General features: G+C 35.2%; 1 protein-coding gene across 1 annotated transcript in view; it reads left to right on the forward strand.

The window, feature by feature from the left end:
- LOC137831122 (callose synthase 7) overlaps window positions 1–15,795 on the forward strand; it is a 35,109-nt gene that overhangs the window by 2,322 nt on the left and 16,992 nt on the right. The window contains exons 2-16 of the mRNA XM_068638664.2: window positions 963–1,063; window positions 1,372–1,484; window positions 1,567–1,654; window positions 1,749–1,859; window positions 1,966–2,127; window positions 3,088–3,174; window positions 3,291–3,382; window positions 3,706–3,829; window positions 4,840–4,974; window positions 5,075–5,151; window positions 5,258–5,348; window positions 10,473–10,601; window positions 10,729–10,846; window positions 10,964–11,295; window positions 11,438–11,490. Of these exons, the coding sequence (XP_068494765.1) occupies window positions 963–1,063; window positions 1,372–1,484; window positions 1,567–1,654; window positions 1,749–1,859; window positions 1,966–2,127; window positions 3,088–3,174; window positions 3,291–3,382; window positions 3,706–3,829; window positions 4,840–4,974; window positions 5,075–5,151; window positions 5,258–5,348; window positions 10,473–10,601; window positions 10,729–10,846; window positions 10,964–11,295; window positions 11,438–11,490 (1,813 nt within the window). The remainder of the gene's footprint in view (window positions 1–962; window positions 1,064–1,371; window positions 1,485–1,566; window positions 1,655–1,748; window positions 1,860–1,965; window positions 2,128–3,087; window positions 3,175–3,290; window positions 3,383–3,705; window positions 3,830–4,839; window positions 4,975–5,074; window positions 5,152–5,257; window positions 5,349–10,472; window positions 10,602–10,728; window positions 10,847–10,963; window positions 11,296–11,437; window positions 11,491–15,795) is intronic.

Genomic DNA, 15,795 nt, shown 5'->3' on the forward strand with positions numbered 1-15,795 from the left:
TACAATTTGGCTATATTATTTGGAATGATTGCTTCTTTAGCTCAACTTATTTACAAGAAAAAATTACTTGTTTTTAAAGCTTTCCAAGAGTTATTGAAAAAAATGATTATTTTCTCAAAATTAAATAAACCAAGCATGCATAGCCACTAGAGCAATTTTGTGAACACCAAAGCCTCTGGTAACTCTTCTGCATGTTGTCTCTCTTGACATGCACTACTTAACGAAGACAAAAATTAAAGTTGTCTTTATATTGTTTATGATACTATCATCATTTGTGATTTGTGATAGCATTTAGTTAGAGAAATATTTCCTGTAAAAATGTGCAGATAGATTTTCTGCTAAACTGACATCCTTTCTTTTCCTTTTTGTTTCTTAAATTGATAAATACTCTGTAAAACAATTTCATATATGTTTACTTCAAACTATGTTCTGGACTTATATGATAAAAGGCTTTTGTTTATGAAAAATGAATGGTGACTGCAGTTGTCACTTATTTTAAATTGTTTCAGTTCATTCTCAAAAGAACAACATGTGGTTACTCATAGATAGATTTCAAAGTCTTCGGGCAGAAACTAAGCGATTTCTGTCTAGCCTTCATGAGGGAGATCCACTTCAACTACTCTCTAAAATCCTTTTTTCTAGGGGAAATTTTGACGAACCTAAATGTTTGGTCTGTTTAACATAATCCAAACAGAACTAAGAAGAGGAAGGGTATAACAAAATAAATTTTAGTAAAAATATATACAAAAAACCATTTTTAGTTATTGCAAAGTGTCACATTAAAGCCAGATTCTGCTTTCAGAATTGTTACTTTGATGGTGAACACAAATTCAAAGTCAACACCTAAAAGAGAAATGAATCAATAATATATAGAATGGAAGTGTTCCTTCAGTATCTAAAAGGTGTTTTTATCTTCTATTCAGAGAAGAGTATATGGTACTGAAGTTTGCTTGTTAAATTAGGTCGCTTCCATGCATTTGAGAAGGCCCACACAATGGATCCAACATCAAGTGGGCGTGGTGTTCGTCAGTTCAAGACTTACCTATTGCACAAACTCGAAAAGGTACACTGGCTATTTTTATTTTCTTACATTTCTTATAGTTATTGAAGGTTCTGTTTTGTTTCCTCTGGTGTCTATATGCTGGTAATGATGGGTGTCCCATTGATTTATATTTTATATATTACTCTCAGCCTGATAGGGTTTTCTCTTTTTCATTTTAATAAAGTTCTTTTTATCAGGAAAAACATTATACAATGATTATACTGATCGATCATTTACAAATAAGAAGAGCAGTCTTTTCTTACTTGATACATGGAAATAAAAATCAAGTAGTTTATGTATTACACATTTGTTAAATTTCTTGGTTGCAGGAAGGGGAGCTTACAGAAAAACTTGTTCAAAGAAGTGATGCCAGGGAGCTGCAAACCTACTACCAACATTTCTATGAGAAGAAAATCCGGGATGGAGAATTTAGCCAAAGACCGTGAGGCTTGATCTAAATCTTGTTCTTTCAAGTTTTGTGAATTGTAATATGATGTTTTATTGTTCTGATGTTGCTCTTGTAGTGAGGAGATGGCCAAGAATGTTCAGATTGCCACCGTATTGTATGAAGTGCTGAAGACTATGGTAGCTCCACCAAATATTGAGGAGAAGGTTTGTTTTGCTTTACTAGGCTACCATGTTTAAAATTTTAGAATTCTCGAAGCATAGCTCAGGACCTGGACTAAGGATGTTGTTTTATTGACAGACAAAAAGGTATGCTGAGGATGTTGAGCATAAGAGAGGACAATATGAACACTATAACATCCTTCCATTATATGCTGTTGGTGTTAGGCCAGCAATCATGGAACTTCCGGAGGTTTGTGTGTCTGGGATATAGTGTTTCTTTTGCTTCTGTTAATGATATAATTTCGCTGAAAATTTAAAGTTTTAATCTGCTTTCTTTCTTTCCTTGAAAATTAAAGATCAAAGCAGCAATTCTTGCTTTATCTAAAGTGGACAATCTTCCAATGCCCATAATTCGTGCAAGACCTGATGCATCTAATGATGATTATACAACACCTACCGATAGGCTTAAAAAAGTGAATGATATACTTGATTGGATTGCCTCAGTGTTTGGGTTTCAGGTAATGGATTTTCTCTGTGTCCCTCGCCTTTTTATTTCCTAATTTCACTTTGATTGGAAATTGTCCTTGTTACAAATGTAGGTGAATAAGGTGCTACATTCATTATTAGTTCTTGGTTTAAGTTGGTGGTGGTGGATGAAGAGATTTTGAGAGTGATGATTGGGTTTTAGAAGTTGTATTTATTGGAGACATGGAATTATTTTTAGTTTTTCCTATTTGTTAAAGGAATTCCATTTTTTGACCGCATGAGGGTTAGTTTCAAAAGGGTGGATTGTGGGTTTATTTTATATGTTCTGCTAAGCATATTTAAGAGAACTAATGATTTCTGTTTTTTACCAATTTATCAAGAGAGCTTTTGAAATATAGTTTGTTTCTCCCCAAAAAGTGTTACCAAATATGCACTCAGTTGAATTTGTGTTAACGTATGGCTAATCTGGAAGCAACACCATAATGATTAATGACTAGAAAAAGCGATGTTTCATAGGCATGAACCATAGTTTCAACTTAGGTTCGAATTTGAGAAGGGTTCTCAGAATAGATTTTTCGCTGTTCTCTGGTAATAAAAATATGTCTGAGCATGCTTAGAGCATAATCATTTGCAGGTTTGTCTGTTTTTGGCTGAAGCATAATGTCAGTGTTTTTTCAATGGAGATATTCTCCTTGAACCTTTTATGACATTAGGTTTTTTCACCACAATCATGGCAAATGAACAAGTATTAGTCATTTATTTGAAAGCTAGGCTTCTTTGATGAGCTTTTATTAATAAATTTATAAAGGGATTGAAGAGCTCAATTTAGCTGACCCTTTCTTATTTCATTTTGAATCTATCCTTTGTACGAAAGTTATACTTTTCAATTTTTATTGCAATCAGCCAATGACAAATACAGGTAGGTATATTTGTCATGCACATTTCTAGTGAATGATCTGATATACTGTTTCCTTCTCTTTTGGGATATGAAGAAAGGAAATGTGGCAAATCAAAGGGAGCACCTTATATTATTACTTGCTAACTTGAATATACGGGACAGGGTTGAATCATCTTCCCAGGTGAACTATTGTTTTTCTATCTTTTTTCATATTTAATGGACAGGGTGATGCTAAATTTCAGAGTGTAATTACACTTCCAGTTATCATAGTAAAAGCTAACACAAAGCTTGCTGCAGCTTCATGTAGAAACTATAGAAAAGTTGATGCGAACAATTTTCAAAAATTATGAGTCATGGTGTCATTATGTGCGTTGTGAATCCAATCTTAGGTAATTGAATGTTTTATTTTTGGGATAATAAAACCCAAAGATTTGTACCCTAAGAGTATATTTGGAATGAGGAGTTGGAAAGGGAAAGAAAGGTTAAGTTTTCAATTTAAATTAACATTTTCTTTAAATGAAAAGAAATTTTTTTAGGTATTATTTGTTTTATATAAATGTTTTATAGCTATCAATTTAAAACTTTAAATGAACCCTCCTTTCCCTTTCTCTCCAAACCGTTATCCAAGCATACTCTAAATTGCATTTGATACTGTGTTTATTTACTAACAAGAGCTCATTGATTCATTTTGGGGTTAATTTTTTAACACTAGGTTTCTAGAAGATTATGACTTGGAACAGATAGAGCTGATATATATTGCACTTTATCTTCTAATATGGGGAGAAGCTTCGAATATCCGCTTTATGCCTGAATGCATTTGCTATATTTTCCATCATGTAAGTTCTCTATTCTGCTGTGCCTGCACTGTGAGTCCACCATCTTAATCTCATGCTCTAATTATTCATAACAAGCTTGTGCTTCATTAGGTTAGAAAAATGTTTTTTGTTACATCTTTTAAATTATAATTTTACCATCTTTCTCATCTCCATCAATAACATAAGTGTTATAGCTTCCATCTGTAACCATACATATCAATATGTTTAATGTCTTGAATTATTCTTCTTAGACAGAATGACAGCATTGAAATTAATTTCATGAATAAAAAGAACATCGTAGATTCTATTTTTAGATTAAAGAATCAATATCATTCTAATTATTTACCAAAAGTCATTCTAATAGGCAAAACCTTTTGTATACTCAGCACAAGATTCACTTTCTTATTCATAAATTAATTTTCTAGCTGAATGTCTTTTGAAAGGAAAAGGATTTCTTCAGGGTATCATTTCTCTCATGAAGTTCTAATCAAATTTGTTTGAAAAAATACCTTCATGTGAAAACCCCAAAGAAAGTTTGTGGAATGGAGATTTTTCCCAGTTAATTTTCAAAACACTGCATATGCCGGAATTCTTTATACTTGATTTGGGAAGCTATGTAACATTTTCAAACACAAAGGTGTACTTGTGGAGGGGAAGTAAAAACAAGTCATAAAATTGTAAGAGTGTTTACCTTCTACCGCATAAATTATATCCTAGTGCTCAATCATAAATAGATAATAGAATATCTATTATTAATGTTCAACATTCAAACAACTTACAAAGCAAAAGCCATATCAATATCAGACCTGTTCTGAACATGCCTGAAGTTTCACCTAATGACAGACCTAGTTCCCGCATCATTCTTTCTAATTCTAGTAGTAGGAACTCTTTTACCTTATACCACTGATCCTGACCCTATAGTTTCACAAAATTTTACTTTCAATTTCATTTTTTAACCAAGCAACATAGCAAACATGGGCTAGATGGTTTGACGCCATGTTAATAATTCTCTCTTTTATTTCCTTGAAAAGATGTGCCATGAAGTCTATAGAATATTAGATAAGAATCCCTCTCGTGTAACTGGAAGCACTGAGCTAGTAGAAGGACGTGATGATGAATATTTTCTGAGGGAAGTTATAAGTCCTATTTATCAAGTTTTAATGAAGGTCAGTATGATGTGCAGTACGTTTTCAAATGTTGTCTGGAACTTGTTTTGTTGTGTTTTCATATGTTGCCTGAAACTTATTTCTGTATTTGTTGAAAAAGGAAGCAAAGAGAAACAACAAAGGCAAGGCAAGTCACTCCAATTGGAGAAACTATGATGATCTTAATGAATACTTTTGGTAAACATTTCACTAGACTTTTACTTATCAAATATTTAAAACTCTTGAACAGTGATATTTTTATATGCATTTGGATAACACAAAGCTCAAACTGGTCCTTTTCCAGGTCTAAAAAATGTTTTGAAGATCTAAAATGGCCATGGGATCCCAAAGCAGATTTCTTTAGGCATTCAGACGAGACACAAACAAGACATCGGGTCTGTTTATGTTCTCTTTCTCTCTCCTTTACTTTCTGTATATATGTGCTATTTTCCAATTGTCAAATTCTCAAATATGTATGGGATGTAGTTAGAATAAAAGAAAATTTATTTCAGTATATCGTTTACTTTATATTCTATTTGTTTGAATAATTTCTCATCTCATGTTAAGTGCCATATTTTATACTCTATGCCAATGTGCCTAATAATATCTTATTTTACCCCTTTATTTAAGAACGATTTTATTTATTAAGACATTTTAATCCCTAAGATATAAGAACAGCCACATCAACCAGGCCTTTTTCCACAAGCTAGGATTGGTTAAATAGTTCAAAAGATGCCATTATGTTTTGGAAGTTACATTGAAACAAAGGGCTATAGCAAGAATAATCCTATAACTACGAATATGAAGTGCTAATTCTCATGGCACCCTCATGAATGATTCCGGCTTCAAATATTTGGATTAGGATACACTTTTGGTAAGTATTATATTTCTTTAGATATTTGAAGGTCCATCTCTCCTAATAGCTAAGTAGTTAGGTGGAGGCCTTTCTTAAATTGGATATGTCATGTATGTATATAACATATTGCTCAGGCTGAATTTCATGTATAGCTATTTATTTGAGTTGCAAGAAATAGATGAATGTATTTCTGATGTATTTGATAAATGTGATTACAGTCTCTATTTATAGACTGTTTTACAACCTAATTAAGTAAAAAAATAATAGGCAATGAAAGCCATAAATAATGGGTGTTTAAAGCTGTACAAATCAAATAAAATAAAATCACTAACAAATCTGTCCTAATAAATATAAAATGGAATCTGCACTTAATTACAGCATAATTCTCCTGATTATGCAACACTCTCCCTCAAGTTGGTGAATGTTTATCTATCATTCCCAACTTGCAAGTAAGATCTTCGAATTGTTTTGTGGGAAGTCCCTTAGTAAACATATCTGCTAATTGGAGTCTTGAAGGGATGTACTCAGTGGCTATAAGACCATCATCCAACTTCTCCTTAATAAAGTGTCGGTCTATCTTTACGTGCTTTGTTTGATCATGTTGAACCGAATTGTGTGCAATACTGATAGCGGACTTATTATCAGATGCCAAGCCCATAGGAGCTTCATATTTTATTTTTAGGTCATCAAGTATGATCTTCATCCATAATAGTTCACACACCCCTTGAGCCATGACTCTAAATTCTGTCTCTGCACTTGATCTTGCAACTACATTTTGCTTCTTGCTCCTCCATGTCACCAGATTTCCACCCAAGAACATGCAGTAGCCTGTGGTGGATCTCCTATCAACAATCGATCCTGCATAGTCAACATCAGTATATACTTTCATGGATAAGTTTCCCCTTTTTTGAATAGCAATCCTTTTCCTGGGGAGGCTTTTAAGTACTGAATAATTCTATCTACTGCCTGCAAGTGTCTTTCTCTTGGATCATGCATAAATTGGCTAACCACACTAACTGCATAGGCTATGTCTGGCCTAGTGCGTGATAGATAAATGAGTTTTCCCACAAGTCTTTGATATTGTGTTTTCTCCACTTTTGGGTTTTCCTCATCATTCCCAATCTTATGATTTTGCTCTATTGGCACTCCAGTGGTCTTACAACCCAACTTACTAGTCTCTTTCAGAAGATCAAGGATGTATTTCTTTTGAGAAATAAAGATGCCCTGTCTCGAGTAAGCAACCTCTATCCCAAGGAAGTACTTCAGCTTCCCAAGATCCTTCATCTCAAATTGAGCAGCCAGTCTCTCCCTCAAATTTTGTTTTTCAATCTCATCATCACCTGTAATAATCATATCATCTACATAGACCAAAAGTAGAGTGAGTTTACCATTCTGAGAATGTTTTATAAACAGAGTATGATCACCTTGGCTTTGTCAGTACCCTCAAGATACCATAGCTTGAGTGAACCTTCCAAACCAAGCACGAGGTGATTGTTTAAGACCATATAGGGCCTTCTTAAGTATGCACACCTTATTTCCTTCATTAATAGCACCATAACCAGGTGAAATCTCCATGTATACTTCTTCCTCCAAGCTTCCATGCAAGAAGGCATTTTTAACATCAAATTGATGCATCGCCCAACCAAAGTGTGCTGTCAAGGAGAGAATAATCCTCACTGTATTCATTTTTGCCACTGGAGCAAAAGTCTCCTCATAATCGATCCCATAGGTTTGAGTATACCCTTTTGCAACCAACCTTGCTTTATACCGATCCAGTGTGCCATCAGACTTTTACTTAACTGTGTATATCCATCCACCTACAACCCACTGCTTTCTTATCTTTTGGTCTCTCTACAATCTCCCAAGTCTCATTCCTTTCTAATGCGCTCATTTCTTCATTCATGACTTGAATCCAATTCTCATCTTTTTAAGGCTTCTTGTATTGATGTAGGAATTCTGATAGAATCAATAGCTGAAAAAAAACTCCGGTGCTGCATAGAAAGTTTTTTTGTAGACACAAATTGGGATATAGGATACTTGGCACAAGATATTTTTTCTTTTCTCAAGGCAATAGGTAAATCATTTAGGTTACGTTCAAAAGCAGTATTTAAGGTGTCCTCAAGAGTCTCACAGGTATGAGTTCTTACCTCCGGTTCAGACAATTGAAGTTGATGTTCGACCAGGACGGGTTCTTGTTGCCTTTGGTGATATTGCTTTCTAAAATATTTGTCCTCATTATTCTTCTTTGGTAATGATGTTGGTGCAGGGTCTTTGTCATCCTCCCTAAGAATGAAATTCTACAACAAAGGAAAAGGTGGCAATTCAAGATTTTCAGCTTCTTGAATACTCTCCCCTGAAGCTGAGAACTAGAAAAGAAAGACTTTGTTTCATGAAAGGTGACATCCTTGGAAATATAGACTTTACGACTTTGAGGGTGATAATATTTGTACCCCTTTTTGTTGGGGGCATAACCGATGAAGACACATTTGATGGTGCGAGGATCTAACTTACCCCGATAAGGACTATGAACATGGACAAAAGCAGGACAACTAAAGAAACGATTCTGAAGACTAGTCAACACGGGAATAGAAGGATAAAATGTGGTCATAAGCTGAATAGGAGTAACACCCTCTAAAACCCGAAAGGGTAATCTATTAATCAAATAAGTGGCAGTCAGGACTGCTTCCCCCAGTAAGATCTAGGAACAGACGTTTGGAAAAGTAAAGCTCTAGTAACCTCAAAAAGATGACAATTTTTCCTTTCAGCAACCTCATTTTGTTTAGGAGTGTCCACACAAGTTAATTCATGAACAACTCCATTTTCCTGAAGGAACTTGGAAAGGTTTTGGTTCAAATATTCTCTTCCATTGTCGGAACGCAATCTCTTAATTGGACTTTCAAATTGTATTTCAATCATTTTGTAAAACTTTACAAACAGGTGAAAATCTTCAGACTTATCTTTCATGAGGAATATCCAGGTAACGCGAGTACAATCATCAATAAATGAAACAAACCATTTTGCACCCGAGATATTAGGAATAGGTGAAGGTCCCCATACATCTGAATGAATAAGATCAAAAGGTTTAGAACTTTTATTACCATTGGGAAGAAAAGTTGTCCGATGGTGTTTAGCAAACTGACAAACATCACAATGAAAAGACTCAGCAGACACTTTTGTACATAAAACAGGAAATAAGGACTTTAGGGTATTAAAGGGAGGATGACCAAGACGTTTGTGTTGAAGCCATATCTGAGAGGATGACCAAGATTCACGGCCTTGTTGAAGATAAGAAATGTGTGCCTATAGTCTAGCACACTTTTTATTTTCTTCATGCTGTAAATAATATAACCTGCCCTACTATTTAGCAATTCCAATAGTCTTCCCAGTGGCAAGATCCTGAAAAACACAATGGGAAGGAAAAAATACTACTGCACAATTTAAATCTTGGGTAACCTTTTGAATAGACAAGAGGTTATTGGATAGTTTGGGAACATGAAGCACATTTTTTAAAGGAAATGAAGGTTGAAGGTAAATATTACCACGACCAGTAATGGGGGTATTGGAACCATTAGCAACAATAATATATTGGTTACCAGATGAAGCAGTGTAGGATGAAAAAGAAGAGGAATGAGGTGTCATATGATCAGTAGCACCAGAGTCTATAATCCAGATATTTTCAGTACTAAAAGCATTAAAGGATAAGAGACTAGAACTCTTACCACTCATAATGAAGGAACAATAGCTAGATGTCTTACTAAGGGAGTCCATGAGACCTCAAAACCAACTAAAATTTGGTCCTGTTCATAAAAAAAAAGTCACTGAAAAATTTTTCCGGCGATCGGCGGCGGTGGAAGGTCGTCAATGGAGAAAAGATAAGGAAAAAAAAGTTGCAGCAATTAAGGCTACTATAAAAAATATTGCAGAAGCAGATTCTCCCAGATCAGGAGCTCTGATACCATATTACGAAGTGGACTTTAAGCCTAACTCAACCCCATAAAACCGACTCATGGGGTGAGGTTTGCACCCACTTATATACAATGAAATATTCTTATCTCTAGTCGATGTGGGGTCTCCAACACACCCCCCTCACGCCGAGAGTGACAGCTCGTGCGTGGGACAACATATTATGGGTGGTCCGATAACGGTCCGATAGCGGGTGACACGTTAGGCCCAACGAACACTCGCTAGGATAGACTTTTAAATCGCTCTGATACCAAGTTGCAAGAAATAGATGAAATGTATTTCTGGTGTATTTGATAAATGTGATTACAGTCTCTATTTATAGACTGTTTTACAACCTAATTAAGTAAACAAATAATAGGTAATGAAAGCCAGAAATAATGGGTGTTTAAAGCTGTACAAATCAAATAAAATAAAATCTCTAACAAATCTGTCCTAATAAATATAGAATGAAATCTGCACTTAATTACAACATAATTCTCCTGATTATGCAACAATTTGTGTATTGATTTTTGTACTTGTTCTACTTCTTTTTCCTTGCCCTAGTGTGTTCAATAGACATTAATTGCAGCCTACTTCTATTTTACTTCCACACTAATAAAATTGCTGCATTGATTATAAGCAACTTTATACTCACCTGGTTAGATGAACTTGCATTTCTTTTTGAAAGACACCTTAATTAATGTACAAATTTTAATGACAGCGCCGTAGCCAAGCCAACACTGGAGTTGGTAAGAGGAAGCCCAAAACAAATTTTGTTGAAGTTCGTACATTTTTGCATCTGTATAGGAGTTTTGATCGAATGTGGATATTCTTTATATTGGCTTTACAGGTAATTGTAGTACTTGGACTTGTAGAATGTTCTTTATGTTGACTTTAACTAAATTTCCAGAGATATGGTTACGTTTTTAAACTTCACCATGCAAAATTTATTTCAAATATGGAAGTATTTGTTTCAGGCAATGATTATCATAGGATGGAGTTCCTTGGGACCTGTTGGGGTGTTTTTTGATGAAGATGTCTTCAGAAATGTTATGACTATATTCATTACATACGCTTTTCTCAATTTTCTTCAAGGTACTTTATTCTTGTGTTATGACTTTATTAATGTTGAATGACTATATTCTTAATGTTGTTTTAATTGGAATTGCTGGTATCATTTATTAAGTTTTATCTCATATCTTTTATCTGCAGTGACTCTTGATATTATTCTGACATGGAATGCATTGAAGAACATGAAATTTACTCAGTTGCTTCGATATTTTTTGAAATTTGTGGTAGCAGCGGTTTGGGTTGTTGTTTTGCCAATCTGTTATTCCAGTTCACTAGTGAATCCATCAGGGCTTATCAAATTTGTCACTAGTTGGGCTGGGGATTGGGGGCCTCAGTCCCTCTATACCTATGTTGTTGTATTATATATGTGTCCAAACATAGTGGGTACAATACTCTTTTTCATTCCTCCTCTGCGGAGAAAATTGGAGCGCTCAAATATGCGAATCCTTACCATTTTGATGTGGTGGGCTCAGGTCAGCAACATATTCATTTATTTGTTTATTTTTTTGTGGAAATACCTAACAGATGCTTCATGTATTTATATTTTCATTTCTTTATATTTTCTAATTGAAATATGGTTTTGGTGTGCTTTGTCTAACTTTGACTATGCTGCAGCCAAAATTGTATGTAGGAAGAGGCATGCATGAGAACATGTTCTCACTGCTAAAGTGAGTGAGAATTTCTTATCATTTTCCTTTTTGAATCCAGTTATTTTTGTGGGATGGAGGGGGGAGGATTTCAAGGTAATTAAGGAAAGAAATAATAGGTAATGAAAGCAAGAAATAATTAAAGCTATACAAATCAAGTCAAATCACTAAAAGATATCAAATTTATCCTAATAAATAGAGAATGAAATTTGCACTTAATTACGGAATAATTATCTCCTAATTATGCAACACTCCCGCTCAAGTTGGTGAATGTATATCTATCATTCCCAGCTTCCAAGTAAGATCTTTGAATTGTGGGAAGTCTCTTAGTAAACATATCTGTCAATTGGAGTCTTGAAGGGATGTACTTGGTGGCTATAAGACTATTATCCGACTTCTCCTTAATGAAATGTCGATCTATCTCTACGTGCTTTGTTCGGTCATGTTGAAATGGATTGTGTGCAATATTGATGACGAACATATTATCACACGCCAAACCCATAGCAACTTCATGTTTTATTTTGAGATCATCGAGTATGATCTTCATCCATAATAGTTCACAAACCCCTTGAGCCATGGCTCTAAATTCTTCTTCTGCACTTGATCTTGCAACTACATTTTGTTTCTTGCTCCTCCATGTCACCAGATTTCCACCCAGAAACATGCAATAGCCTGTGGTAGATCTCTTATCAGCAATTGATCCTGCATAGTCAACATCAGTATATATTTTCATGAATAATTTTTTTCCTTTTTTGAATAGCAATTCTTTCCCTGGAGTGGCTTTTAAGTACGGAATAATTATATTTACTGCTTGCAAGTTCCTTTCTCTTGGATCATGCATGAACTGGCTAACCACACTAACTGCATAAGTTATGTCTGGCCTAGTGTGTGATAGATAAATGAGTTTTCCCACAACAAGTCTTTGATATTGTGTCTTCTCCACCTTTGAATTTTCCTCATCATTCCTAATCTTATGATTTTGCTCTATTGGAACTTCAGTGGTTTTACAACCCAACTTAGTTTCTTTGAGGAGATAAAGGATGTATTTCCTTTGAGAAATAAAGATGCCTTGTCTAGAGTAAGCAACCTCTATCCTAAGGAAGTACTTCAGTTTCCCAAGATCCTTCGTCAATTGAGCAGTCACTCTCAACCTCAAAGTTTGTTTTTCAATCTCATCATGACCTGTAATAATCATATCATCTATATAGACCAAAAGTACTGTAAGTTTACCATTCTGAGAATGTTTTATAAACAGAGTATGGTCAACTTGGCTTTGCCGGTAACCTAAAGATACCATAGCTTGAGTAAACCTTCCAAACCAAGCACGAGGTGATTGTTTAAGACCATATAGGGCTTTTTTAAGTCTGCACACCTTATTCCCTTCATTAATAGCACCATAACCAGGTGGAATCTCCATGTATACTTCTTCCTCCGAGCTTCCATGCAAGAAGTCATTTTTAACATCAAATTTATGCATCTCCCAAACAAAGTGCGCTTCCAGGGAGAGAATAATCTTGACTGTATTCATTTTTGTCACTGGATCAAAAGTCTCCTCATAATCGATCTCATAGGTTTGAGTATACCCTTTTTCAAACAACCTTGCCTTATACCGATCCAGTGTGCCATCTGACTAATACTTACTGTATATCCACCTACAACCCACTACCTTCTTATCATTTGGTCCTTTCTAATGCACTCATTTCTTCATTCATGGCTCGAATCCAGTTCTTATCTTTTATGACTTCTTGTACTGATATAGAGATTCTGATAAAATTAATAGCTGAAAGAAAACTCTGGTGTTGCATAGAAAGTTTTTCTGTAGACACAAATTGGGATATGGGATATTTGACACATCTTTTTTCTCTTCTCTAGGCAATTGGTAAATCATCTAGGTTAGGTTCAAAAACAGGATTTAAGGTGTACTCAAGAGTCTCACGGGTATAAGTTCTTACATTCGGTTTGGACAATTGAAGTTTCTATTCAACCAGGACGGGTTCCTGTTGCCTTCGCTGATATTGTTTCCCAAAATATTTGTCCTCATTATTCTTCTCTGGTAATGATGTTGGTGTAGGGTCTTTATCATTTTGCTAAGAATGAAATCCTCCAACAAAGGAAAAGTTGACCACTCAAGGATCTCAGCTTCTTGAATACTCTCCCCCATGAAGTTGAGAACTAGGAAAGAAGGACTCTGTTTCATGAAAGGTGACATCCTTGGAAACATAAATTTTACGACTTTAAGGGTGATAACATTTGTTCCTCTTTTTTGTTGGAGGCATAACCAATGAAGACACATTTGATGTCCTGAGGTTCTTACTTACCCCGATAAGGACTATGAACATGGACAAAAACAGGACAACCAAAGACACGACTATGAAGACTAGTCATAATGGGAATAAAAATGATAGAATATGGTCATAAGCTGAACAGGGCTAACACCCTCTAGAACCCGAGAGGGTAATCTATTGATCTAATAAGTGGTAGTCATGATTGTTTTCCCCTAATAAGATCTAGGAACATAAGTTTGGAAAAGTAAAACTCTAGTAACCTCAAGGAGATGACGATTTTTCCTTTCAGCAAACCTCATTTCGTTGAGGAGTGTCCACACAAGTTAATTCATGAACAACTCCATTTTCCTTAAGGAACTTGGAAAGGTGTTGGTTCACATATTCCTCTTCCATTATCAGAACGCAATCTCTTAATTGGACTTTCAAATTGTGTTTGAACCATTCGGTAAAATTTACAAACAAGTGAAAAACTTCAGACTTATCATTCATGAGGAATATCTAGGTGACCCAAGTTCAATAATCAATAAATGAAACAAACCATTTTTCACCCGAGATATTACAAATAGGTGAAGATCCTCATACATCTGAAAGAATATGATCAAAAGGTTTAGAACTTCTATTATTATTCGGAAGAAAAGTTGTTCTATGGTGTTTAACAAACTGACAAACATCACAATGAAAAGACTCAACTGATAATTTTGTAATAAAGTATGAAATAAGGACTTTAGGGTACTAAAAGGAGAATGACCAAGACGTCTGTGTTGAAGTCATATCTGAGAGGATGACCAAGATTCAGTACCTTGCTGAATATTAGAAGTGTGTGCCTGCAGTCTAGCACACTTTTTATTTTATTCCTGCTGTATATAACCTGCCTTGCTCTTTAGCAATTCCTATCGTCCTCCCTATGGCAAGATCCTGGAAAACACAATGGGAATGAAAACATATCACTGTACAATTTAAATATTGGGTAATTTTATGAGTAGACAAGAGGTTATTAAATAGTTTGGGAACGTGAAGAACATTTTTCAAAGGAAAGGAAGGTTGAAGGTGGATGTTACCACAACTAGTAATGGGGTATTGGAACCATTAGCAACAGTAATATGTTGGTTACAAGATAAGGCATTGTAGAATGAAAAATAAGTAATGGGGCATTGTAATGCGATGTCATATGATTAATAGCACCAAAGTCTATAATCCAGATATTCTCAGTACTAGAAGCATTAAAGGATAAGAACCTAGAACTCTTACCACTCATGATTAAAGAACAAGAGCTAGTCTTACTAAGAGAGTTCATGAGAGCTCGTAAATGTTGCAACTCTTCTTTGTTAAAAGTTGGGACCTTCTCTGCTATTTGAGGGAAAGGTAGGCTCGCCACACTTTCAAAGTCAGATGATGCTTGATTAGCATGCCTTTGTATGGTATCTTTGAATCCTCTGGTGCGTTCCAAGACCTTCTCCTTTCCATGAAGTTTGAAGCACCTTTCCTTAGTACGACCCGTCTTCTTACAATAGTTGCACCAACGATCATCACGATTAGCCTTTGTGGGAGGCTTTCCCAATGAAGAGAATGGACCTCTTATAGGGCCCTTGCTAGTAGCCAGAGCTGAATGATCAACAGAGTTTCCAACAGCCAGAGCTAAACTATCAACAAAGTGGCCCCCATCCAACATTACTGACCTCCGAGTTTCTTTCCCTCGTACAATGTGAAAAACTTTTGAGAGAGAAGGGAGTTTTTCCTTACCCAAAATCTAAAGCCGAATTGGATAAAATTCAAAGTTCAATCCAAAAAGAAATTTAAATATTCACACCCTTTCAAGGAATTGTGCTAGTGTGAGTCATTTGTGCACTTCATTTTCAAATTTTGATATTGTTCTAATTCGATCCATAAACTATTCAACATACCATAGTAGTTTGTTATTGAAAGGCTCCCTTGGCTGGTGTTGAAGATCTTGTTTTCTATCTCGTAACATGCTACAATATCCTTTTTCATAGAGTATCTCCAACAAAGATTTTCCCAAATCTCCTTAGCAGTGGAGAAGAAC

The sequence above is a fragment of the Phaseolus vulgaris genome, chromosome 6 (genome assembly GCF_051622355.1).
Source record: "Phaseolus vulgaris cultivar YP4 chromosome 6, ASM5162235v1, whole genome shotgun sequence".
Taxonomy (NCBI): domain Eukaryota; kingdom Viridiplantae; phylum Streptophyta; class Magnoliopsida; order Fabales; family Fabaceae; genus Phaseolus; species Phaseolus vulgaris.